General features: G+C 39.8%; 1 protein-coding gene across 1 annotated transcript in view; it reads right to left on the bottom strand.

The window, feature by feature from the left end:
* Positions 1-6,869: 6,869 nt before the first annotated feature.
* Positions 6,870-12,033, bottom strand: part of SNX4 (sorting nexin 4) — a 58,421-nt gene continuing 53,257 nt past the window's right edge. Inside the window, exons 13-14 of the mRNA XM_005279832.4 lie at positions 9,406-9,520; positions 6,870-8,993 (exon numbers count right to left, since the gene is read on the bottom strand). Of these exons, the coding sequence (XP_005279889.2) occupies positions 8,946-8,993; positions 9,406-9,520 (163 nt within the window). The 3' untranslated portion in view covers positions 6,870-8,945. The remainder of the gene's footprint in view (positions 8,994-9,405; positions 9,521-12,033) is intronic.

The raw sequence follows: 12,033 nt of genomic DNA on the forward strand, positions 1-12,033 counted from the left end.
CTTGATTAATAAAGAATTAAGGGTGGGAGGCAATATAATTAATGCCAATCAACATGGGTTTATGGAAAATAGATCTTCTCAAACTAACTTGATTTTTTTGCTGAGATTACAAGTTTGGTTGATAAAAGGTAATAGTGTTAATGTGATATACCTGGACTATTTAATAAGGCATTTGACTAGGTACCACACAGCATTTTGATTAAGAAACTGGAATGAGACACAAATCAGCACTGGCACTCATTAAATGGATTAAAAACTGGTTAACTGCTAGGTCTCAAAATGTAATTGTAAATGGGGAATCATCATCAAGCAAGTGTTTCTTATGAGGTCCCTCAGGGATTGGTTCTTGGCCCTATGCTATTTAATATTTTATCGACGACCTGGAAGAAAACAAAATAATCACTGAAAGTTTGCAGATGACACAAAGATTTGGGGAATGGTAAACGATGAAGAGGACAGGTCACTGATATAGAGTACTCTGGATTGCATGGTAAACTGTGAGCAAACAAACAATACGCATTGCAATATGGCCAACAATGTCATAGTTCTAGGGACAACGAACGTAGGCCATACTAAAGGATGGGAGATTCCATCCTGGGAAACAGTGATTCTGAAAAAGACTAGGGTGTCATGCTGGCTAAAATGCTGAATGTTAGTTCCTAATATGATGCCGTGGCCAAAAGAGCTAATGAGATCCTTGGATGCATAAATAGGGGAATAGCAAGCAGGCATTGAGAAGGGGAGGGCTAGCTCAGTGGTTTGAGCATTGGCCTGCTAAACCCAGGATTGTGAGTTCAATCCTTAAGGGGACCATTTAGGGAACTGGGGTAAAAATCTGTCTAGAGATTGGGCCCCCCTTTGAGCAGAGGGTTGGATTTGATGACTTTGGTCCCTTCCAACCCTGATATTCTAAGTTATATTACCCCTGCATTTGGCACTGGTGAGACCTCTACTGAAATACTATGTACAGTTTTGGTGTCCACACTTGATGAAGGATGTTGAAAAACTGAGGAGGGTCAGAAAATAACATGAGAACGTTTCCCACTGTTTTGGTCAATCTTACTTATGAGAGACTGAAGGAGCTCAATCCTGTTTAGTTTATCAAAAAGAAAGGGGCGACTTGATCACAGTCTGTAAGTATCTACATGTGGCATAGGAATTTGATAAGAAAGAGCTCTGCAATCTAGCAGACAAAGGTCTAATGACTGGAAGCTGAAGCTAGACAAATTCAGACTTGAAATGAGGCACACATTTTTAACAGTCATTGGATCAGTTTACCAAGGAGTATAGCAGATTTTCAAGCACTGGAAACTTTTAAATCCAGATTGGATGGCTTTCTAAAATATATGTTGTAGTTCAAATAGGAATATGACCTGTGTTATGCAGTAGGGCAGACTAGATGGTCATGATGGTCCCTTCTGACCTTAGAACATATGAATCTCACAGGCAATTGTTAATCTAGCCAAAGGAAATTAGCACTAGATGAAAAACTATGGGATAAATTCTGTCCTCAGAGCTATATGCGGGACTCCCACTGTGTCAATGGAACTGCACACACATCTGAGAGCCAAGGTTGGTTGGTTACGTACAATCATTCTAAAACACACTGCTTATAATTAACTCGTAGTTAACGGCATTGAAGTCAATGGAGTTAATCAGTGATATTTTGAGTTCATTACTACAGTCATATACAGTACCTCTGTATATTTAAAATATTGAATATGCTCTCTAGAGAACAGTATCAGAATAGCAACTGAATATTTATATTCCTGCTATAGAGAGTGGTGAATGGCTGCAGTATTGGTCTCCATGGTGTGTATAGTTTACATTAGCCCAATCTGAATTACTTCTTAGAGGCACAAGAGGGCGAGCTAAATTGTATTTTTCTTTTTGCTACATGAATTCCATCTATGCACAGTGAACTTTACCAGAATGCTAAATAGTAGATTATTGACATTCATTTATAGGCAGCTGTTTTCTAAAGCGAGTCTGATTGTTTTCATCATGGGCCAGGATATGTAAAGAAACCTATTTGTCTGTCAAAACATTTACTGTAAGTAAATAAGCTAATCATCGCAGCTCACTGAATTAATGTGGAGAATCCTGTAACTGGTCTGTGAGTTAGCATTACTCGTACGAGTTGTCCTGCTGGATCCATGGGACTAGTCTCATGAGTGTTTGCATGCTCAGGCTCTGGGCTTTCTCCTGAGTTATGAAGCCCATCAAGATAGATGCAGCTTCGCCCCAGGTTCAAGCAGGTTCGGTTTAAAAAAAAATGCACTATTGCAGACTGACAGTTCTGCTTCTCATTTAATCAGAGTTGCTAGAGTTTGCCACCAGGGCTTTGGAGCTGTGCTCCAGCTCCGCTCCAGCTCCAGGCAAAAACCTGCAGCTCCACTGCTCCGGAGCTGCTCCGCGCTCCACTCCAAAGCCCTGTTTGCCACCCCCAAATCTTACCAATGTAGAGCAAAATTCTTTTTAAGACATTGTGCTCATCTCCACATCAGCTTCAAACACATCTGTAATTGTAAATGAAGCTGGAACCAGCTACTATTGTTGTTTGCATTCTGATGTCAACTCCCAGTATGTTAGGCACTGTCCTCATGCTCACCGACACACAGGGCTCACCATGTATGCTCAGTTTTGGAACATTCCCAGCTTAGTTTTTAGGAATCAGTCACTTCAGCAACTGGCAGGCATCCCTCTTGTTTCTAATGAAGGTGAGTCACGCAGGGAGGCAGGGGCAGAGCTAGAACTGGAATCCCTGCTCCCAATCCTGTGCCAGGAGCCCAAGGCCAGACCCTTTTTCTCTTGAATTATGATGAATGTTTAAACCAACTTGTGTCCAAAGTATTTATGACAATCACTCCTTCCACTATTGCGAGGCCGGGTGGTCTAAGGAATAAGCCACTAAATTAGGAGTTAGTGTCCTATATCAGGGGTCGGCAACCTTTCAGAAGTGGTGTGCTGAGTCTTCATTTATTCACTCTAATTTAAGGTTTCGCGTGCCAGTCATACATTTTAATGTTTTTAGAAGGTCTCTTTCTATAAGTCTATAATATATAACTAAACTATTGTTGTATGTAAAGTAAATAAGGTTTTTAAAATGTTTAAGCAGCTTCATTTAAAATTAAATTAAAATGCAAAGCCCTCCGGACCGGTGGCCAGGACCCGAGCAGTGTGAGTGCCACTGAAAACAGCATGCGTGCCATAGGTTGCCTACCCGTGTCCTATATTTTAGAAGTCATAGATTCGATTCCTGGCTCTGCCTCTGCTCTTGACCGTGAGCACATCTTGTTACCTCTCTGCCTCTCATCCCCTTTTGTTGGTCTGGTGTATTTAGCTTGCAAGCTCTGTAAAGCAGCGCCTGTCTCTCACTATGTATTTGCACACTGCTTACAGTTTGACTGGGATCTTTGGGTACTACTGGAATGCAAACATACAATACAACCCCATAAGCGATGTCACTGCTAATTTCATCTGCCTTTCCAAGAAAAACAGCTCCGAACTGGAAAGAGTAGAGAAAACATCAGGAAAGCACTTGATAATGGTAGACTTCCCAGATCGTATTCTTTGGCTCTAAGGGACAAGGGTTGTACAATATATGGCTTTGATTGAGATGGATTGGAAAGAGGCAAAGATGCAACGGCCTGAGAAGACGTCAAACTGAAGCTCGATACCTCATGCGTGTAAGTTCTCGGGGGGTAGTATTGTGTTTTTGTGATGTTTGTGCAGCACCGGATCCATGACGGAGGCTCCTAGGCACTTCCAATAAAATTAATATTTCCTTCCTTCTGGTCTGGTCTCAAACAGCACTTCTAAGAAGAATTCTCTTCTCTCTGGTCATCACTAATGCAGGGATGATGAGATTCAGACCACTGCACCACCGCTATGAAGAGGCACACCAAGGGATTTTTCTGATCATGTAGTAATTAAGATTTTATAATTCTCTCTCTCTTTTCTGGCCCACCTCAGTTTTTCAACATCCTTCATCAAATGGAGAGAGAGACACACATTCTATCAAATGGAAGGCAAGACATTGAAACACAATGGCAATAGAGTTGATATTGTTCATGCCCAGCCATGAAAAAGGACTCCTAGCAAAGGAAATACATCATAATGGTAGGGAGACTTCATCAAGGCAAGGATGTTTGGACATATTGTGCAATTTTAAAATGGCCAAATACGGAGACAGCCAAGGGCTCTATTTCCTCTGACGTTAGCAATAAAACTGAGTGATGCTAAAGAGTCAGTGGAGAAATGCACCCCCAATCACCTCACCCAAGTATTGAGAAAGATGCAAATTATAGAAAACCATACATGAAAAGCGCCTTAACATCTTGCAAATCATTTTTTTTTAAACAGAGCTGATCAGACAACTTATAAGCAGAAGGAAATATTGTAACCCATTTTCGTGATAGATGTCATGCACCTGACAGCACCGGAAGATGATGTTGATGGAGCAGTTTGTCAGTCAGCTACAATGTAGACAATGGACCCAATACTACATTACGAAGGTGCCCTTGTGGAGCAGAGACTAGAAACTTGGTGGGTCAGCTACAAACATACTAGCCTTTGCTACTTGAGCTAAAGGAGATATTATGCTTTAAAGTCTGTGACTAAACACAGGAAGAAACAGGTTTTCTCCCAGGCAGGAGAGAAGGTAGCACTGGGGAATCAAAACAATGAATGGAAGCCCTATTTACATACAAATCAGCAGGGGGATGGGAAACCCACAGAAAGGGAAGAACAGCATGAGGTCATCCTGCGTCTGGGGACTAAACAATGAGTTTGGTAAGATCGAAGGAGAAAGAAGCCATCTTGTGGATAGACACAACGGGCCAGAAATCTTGCAAGTTGAGAAAGATGAGTCCTTCAACCAGGGGGTTGAAGTCTCAGGTTTCTCACCTATATTCAGTTCCCAGTTTAGGCAAAGATCTTCCCTAGGAAGACAAGGGAAACCAGCACTTTGTAATTCTATGGAAGGTCCTGACAGAGAAAATCAGCCATGGCTGGGAAGAAAAAAAGATTGGTAAGAAGTCTACCTTGAACCAAGGCAGTAGCTTATTAAGTCAGTCATTAGAAAGCGTATTTTTATTTTATTTGCTTGCTGCACGTTACACAGACACTTGGGGAACAGCATTCTTGTCTTCTGGCTGTTGGTATCGTGCTATGAGCCATAGCAGCAGAGCATTTAAGGCATTCAAGACTAGAGCAGGTGGTGAGAACCTCTCCTTGGTCTGGATTGCAGCCCAAAACATGACTGTAGGTCTGAGCTCTTTGGCATGAAATAAAAAATAAAAATCTGTAACAAAACCAAGCACATGGAAAAGGAGAAGAAAATAGAATAGCCAAAGACAGAATGCAGCTTGTTTCTGGATTGCAGTTCAGTTGTTGGAAGACCTTAGGCAGAGTGCATGGCCCAGTTACCAGTTCTGGGACTCTGGAAAACATTTGGCTAAGTTGTTCTTAATTTCCTTTGGCTAGTCTGCTGGAAGCATATTTTTCATCACTGACTAGGGTGCCAAAATTTGCCTTTTGCTTGCCAAACTGGTCCTAGCAAAGAATTGCAAGGTTAAGTCTGTCTTGGCCAAATCAGCTGGACACACAAATAAGAGAGAAAGCAAGAGAGAAAACGCGAAAAAAGAGGTAGGAGGGATAAGCTGGAAGAGGTAAAAATAGGAAACTTGGGTTCGCATCTCTGGAACTTATCAATACACAACTATGGAGATGCCTCTATCTGGGATGACTATCTTTCAGGATCAGAAAGTGGTAGAGAATGGCATAGTGGTGAATACCTAAATTCCGGCATGGGGTGCTGGAGATGGCAACGACAATACTGGTTAATGCTTCCTGCCACATGTAAGTGGCCAAGACCGCCTTAGAAAAGCAATATTCAAGAGGGGTTGGCAATTGTCCCATGAAAACTGACCACTCAAGAACATATAGTCTATATTGGTGAATCTCTTCCTGTGACCTTGCTTGCAGCCCAATCAGCACACAGCTGCAGCCCATGTGACAGCCTCGGGGCCATTCAGGTAGTATATATATTGTGTGGATGTGGCCCACATAAACACACAGAGAGCTGCATACGCGGCTCACAATGATAAATAGGTTGAGAACCGTTGGTCTATATAGACACTTCGTCATAGCAGCATTTTGGTCTGTTCCGCTAATAATTTTGTAAGTGTGGACAAATTAAGAATTAAGCCAAGGGCAGGGATTTCAGAATTGTTCTTAAGGTGTAAAAGGTATTTTGTGGGTTATGCAGCCTGCATCATGGCCATGCATACTTCATAAAGGATGCATATTCTAAAGTGTATTTGTTATGTGGACCTTATTAGCAACATGGAAACTGCTGTTAAAAAGAGAATGTCCCCTCTAAAATTTGGCAAAGCCACCAGTGGTTGCCAAGACCAACAAATATGGAGTTTCTAAGCCAAGGTAGGAAAAATGTCACAGAAATTGACCCCACTTCAATTTTTACTCTTTTGTCTCTTCCAAGTTTTGTCAGATTTGATTAAACCTTTCCAAAAAAAGTATTACCCTGAGTAAGGCAACGGTATGTATGAAACTCACGTGGCTTCATTCTATCAAAAGATAGGGTGGGGTCTAAAATTAACTTTTAATGGGAATCTAGTTTCAACCTTAGCCAGACACTAGCTTCTTTACATAAAAAGCAAGTCAGTCACTTAGTGATTTAAAAAAAACCACCAAAATATTAAACCCAACTTTGGAGCCTAATCTCTGCAATGTTCTTTTAAGGCCCAAACAGTGCAAAAATCTGAACCCAAATATGGAGCAATTGTTTTCAAAACCGGAAAAATCTAAAATAAAGTATTTTGCAAAAGAATAACACAACAAAAATATCAAAGAGCAGTTTTATTTAGCATATTTGGCACAAAGCTTACAAGAACGGTTTTGTTCCCTTCTCAAATTTAATACAACTAGCAAGAAAAAAAGGCATATAATACATTTAGTAAGTTGTACAGCATGTGAAATATGGGGGGGAAAGAGGCACCAGAAAGATCTATCAAACAAAATCGAAGTGCATGAAAAATATTTACTCCAAGTGCCTCCTGGTATTGGATTAAGGCACCACTACTCTAGAATGTTTACTGGATACTCTAGATGCGCAAATCCTGGTTTCTGGAATGTACAAGTCCTTACTGTACTTGTTATAGGACCTGAATACTACAGTTCTTTAAAATGGAATGATTTTGTATTTCTGTAAGTATTAAAAGGAGAGACTCTTTCTTTTCAACATCACTTCAGAGGATGACCTAGATTTGTCATTATGTGCCTTGAAAAGGTAGAGGAGCTAAAAGTATAAACTGATGTTTAACCTTTTAAATAATTCAGATCTTAGCCTACACCAGCTCTTAATGATTTAACATATAATGCCACAGCAAAACACAGGATCTGGTATTTGAAAAATGAATGGATACATTGTAGAAGGTCTATTGTATAGCAAATTTTAAAGACTTTTGCATACATTAAATCAGAATCTGATAATTAGTGTTATTTGTAGTATATAATAATTAAACATATGTGACTCAAGTGAACATTACAGCAAATCTTCTTTTGGATTACTCATTAGGTCTGGCAAATTCCACAAAATTCCAGGGACATTTTAAACATGTAGAAAAGCCCCATGAAACAATAGCGATGGGGTTTCTTTGCTTTGGTTTTTTTTTTTTGGTATAATTAGAAACAGCATCTCATATTTCAGATTCTGCAAAGCTAGCAACAAATAAAAATGCTTGGCTCTTGAACGTACCGTATCATAAAGACAAATAGCTCAGTCTAACAGATTAAAATTTATTCAGCTGCAATTTAAAATGTTACAGCCAAAACAGTAAAGAACCAAATTAATGTAGGTATCTGTAAAATCAGTTCACAGGTATGTATCTGCAATATTGAAACATGGTGTTTCAAGAGCCAAGCCAAGCCAGCAGACCACCACAAATCTTAAATATTCAAAAGAAAACCAGCTATTTTCATGTTCCACAGATTCATTTTAAAGGTGACTATTTCTACAGAGCTAAACGATAACTGCAGTTTTGAAAACAGGCCCACATTTACACCTGGGGTAAGCAGTTTCCATAAAGTGAGTTGAAGTTGCACTGGATTACATCAGGTCTGAGTTTGGCCCTGTTGCTCAGTTGGGTCATTACTCTCCTTTACTAGTAGTAGAAAATTAGATGACAGATCAATGTCAGTATTAACATTCTAATGGGAAACAGTAACTGAGGAGTATGGTATAGACCTGTTGTTCAATTCCTCTACTGTAGAGGATATGAAAAAAATCTCAGAAGTTTGAGACTGTGTTTAACCTGAATTTTGGAAAAAAAACAAATTTCTCCATGGAGATGCACAGACATGTAACTACGAACCCCTAAGCAGTACAATGAATTTCAGTTTTTGTTTTCTTATGGTGTAAACCTCAAGAACACAACTGTGTGTGCACCATTAAAAAGCAAAACAAACAAAAAACCCCGACCCTAGAGTATTACAAATCCTAACCAGCAAGGGCTGAAAGTGGGCATCAGGAGATGATCTAATGCGGACTGTGATGGTTCAGAAGATACACACAGAGAACAGTTCAGTTGTGTATGACACTATACTTTTTTGGGTTAGTCTGGACTTTCCCTAAAGCCTTTGCCTCAATGTACAGCTGCAGCTTTCATTAACCCCTTTACTCTCAATTATTTGCTACATGTAAAATATGCCACAGAAGTGACTGTTAGGGACTAACAATTTAAGGACATTTCTTTTTTGTCCTTTATTAACACAACTACAATCAGCATAAAGAAAACTGTATTTACTCAACTCATTTATTTCATGATTTATATGTAGATCATGTAGCAACTTAGTATCCGTGATTGTGCACTTGTGCTTCTGTTCTCTGGCACTTTGTTGAGGAGAAATTAGTTTCTGGATAATCACATCTTGCTGAAGCACTCTTTTGCGTTTGTCCAAACTTGAATTCCCTTTAAAAAAAAAGTGATTTTTGCTTATTCAAACAAAGGAACCTTGCAACCAATAAATGAATGTGACATGTTTGCATACATTACCTGTAGACTTAAGTCATGCAAAACTCCCACTGACTAATAGGAACTTTACATATACAAGGATGGGGAAAAGACTGAGGATTTGATCCACACTGTTTAATGCATACTGTTACCAACACAGGAGAATCTCTCTTAACCTCAGTGCATGCCAGGAAGAGAGAGAGGAGGCAGCAAGGATATGGCATCTTGCATGCAAGATGGACTACACTGCAGCTCCTACTCGATTGATTTCCAGCCTTCTACAACAGTAGTTCTCCCATTCGTTACAGATCTGCCCCGGTCCCCTACTACTATTTACATATTTGTCGTATCTGTCAGAAGCAAAACCTACCTTTTTGCACATGCTAATCTGCATCACAGCATAATTTATGAGGGCCTCTTTCAAGTCTTGATTCTTTTGCTCTTTGAAGCGTTCAATATCTGTCCAGGCACTTTTCACGAACTCTCTGAAATGAAAACAATATACTTTTGTTAATGTGAGTGTTTTAAAAAATACTTAATACATTATGGGCCCTAGCCAGCTGCTACTGAAATTACTGGGAGAAGGACTCTGCCTTTGTCAATACCTGAAGTGCTACACTTTTATAGTCTATAAGTTTGATCAGAGTCATTTCTCTGCACCTTGGATGGGATCCTCATTTTATACTTTTACTTGCTCTAATATTGGAATGTGTGCCACAATAATTCACCCAGTTCTTCAGAAATTTTTAATAGTGAATCACATAATTTTTTATAACTGGAGACCTTCACAGATAGATCTGACTGAAGTTAATCTATGTGGCCGCAGAACTAAATGAATAATTCATAATGAATTTATATTCAGATCCTTGCCAGGCTCACTAAATACAATGCTCTGGTTGAGGGGCTTTGGGCCTCAGCATCCTCTTAGATCATCTCATTTCCTGTGAGAATCCTGTAGACCATCTTAAAATTGACTTGTCGCGAGCATTTAAGTCAGTAATGTACGATTGTTTGAATGTTCGCAGAAAGTGGGCACAAGCTTAGCTGAAGCAACTTTATTTCAGAATAGAATACTCCCTTTTCTTGTTTGTCTGCAATATTTGCCTCCAGCTCTAACTTAACCAAAACAGGGGCAAGTTTATACTCTAAAATAACCCATAGCTTACTGTTTGTACCGCACTGCACAAACTAGACAAGTATTCATTTGAAAACTGTTTCCTGAGCTATAAAAGCAGATGTCCAGCACTTCTGTCAAGATGATTAAGGAATTCCATTTACCGTGTCCTAATTTCTATTGAGTATTTTGTTGTTTTGAACTGTGTATGAACTGGTCTGTTTCTTATCTTTTGGTATGTAAGGATTACAGCTAACAGATAGCACACTCATCTTTCCTATAATAATAAAAATGAATGTGTTCTGACACAAATATGTAGGTTTTGGAATGTGAGCTCCTACTAGTTAGAATACTAAGAATCAGTCATTCAAATGTAGCTTGCTAAAACATTTAATCACAAACAGAAGTCAACTATCCTTCATACAAAACTTTCTAAGGAATTATTAGCTCTAATGTCAGGAGCCATATTTACAGACTGAACTAAAACTACATCTGAATTCTACATTCAAATAATGAAAGGTTTCAGAGTAGCAGCCGTGTTAGTCTGTATCCGCAAAAAGAAGAACAGGAGGACTTGTGGCACCTTAGAGACTAACAAATTTATTAGAGCATAAGCTTTCGTGGACTACAGCCCACTTCTTCGGATGCATATAGAATGGAACATATATTGAGGAGATATATATACACACATACAGAGAGCATAAACAGGTGGGAGTTGTCTTACCACCTCTGAGAGGCCAATTAATTAAGAGAAAAAAAACTTTTGAAGTGATAATCAAGCTAGCCTAGTACAGACAGACAGTTAGATAACAAGTGTGAGAATACTAACAAGGGGAGACAGATTCAATGTCTGTAATGGCTCAGCCATTCCCAGTCCTTATTTAAACCGGAGTTGATTGTGTCTAGTTTGCATATCAATTCTAGCTCAGCAGTTTCTCGTTGGAGTCTGTTTTTGAAGTTTTTCTGTTGTAATATAGCCACCCGCAGGTCTGTCACTGAATGACCAGACAGGTTAAAGTGTTCTCCCACTGGTTTTTGAGTATTTTGATTCCTGATGTCAGATTTGTGTCCATTAATTCTTTTGCGTAGAGACTGTCCGGTTTGGCCAATGTACATGGCAGAGGGGCATTGCTGGCACATGATGGCATATATCACATTGGTAGATGTGCAGGTGAACGAGCCCCTGATGGTATGGCTGATGTGATTAGGTCCTATGATGATGTCACTGGAATAGATATGTGGACAGAGTTGACATCGGGGTTTGTTACAAGGATAGGTTCCTGGGTTAGTGGTTTTGTTCAGTGATGTGTGGTTGCTGGTGAGTATTTGCTTTAGGTTGGGGGGTTGTCTGTAAGCGAGGACAGGTCTGTCTCCCAAGATCTGTGAGAGTAAAGGATCATCTTTCAGGATAGGTTGTAGATCTCTGATGATGCGCTGGAGAGGTTTTAGTTGGGGGCTGAAGGTGACAGCTAGTGGTGTTCTGTTATTTTCTTTGTTGGGCCTGTCTTGTAGGAGGTGACTTCTGGGTACTCGTCTGGCTCTGTCAATCTGTTTTTTCACTTCAGCAGGTGGGTATTGTAGTTTTAAGAATGCTTGATAGAGATCTTGTAGGTGCTTGTCTCTATCCGAGGGATTGGAGCAAATGCGGTTATATCTTAGAGCTTGGCTGTAGACAATGGATCGTGTGGTGTGTCCTGGATGGAAGCTGGAGGCATGTAGGTAAGTGTAGCGGTCAGTAGGTTTCCGGTATAGGGTGGTATTTATGTGACCATCGCTTATTAGCACAGTAGTGTCCAGGAAAAACTTCAAAAACAGACTCCAACGAGAAACTGCTGAGCTAGAATTGATATGCAAACTAGACACAATCAACTCCGGTTTAAATAA

Source organism: Chrysemys picta, chromosome 11 (genome assembly GCF_011386835.1).
Source record: "Chrysemys picta bellii isolate R12L10 chromosome 11, ASM1138683v2, whole genome shotgun sequence".
Lineage (NCBI taxonomy): Eukaryota > Metazoa > Chordata > Testudines > Emydidae > Chrysemys > Chrysemys picta.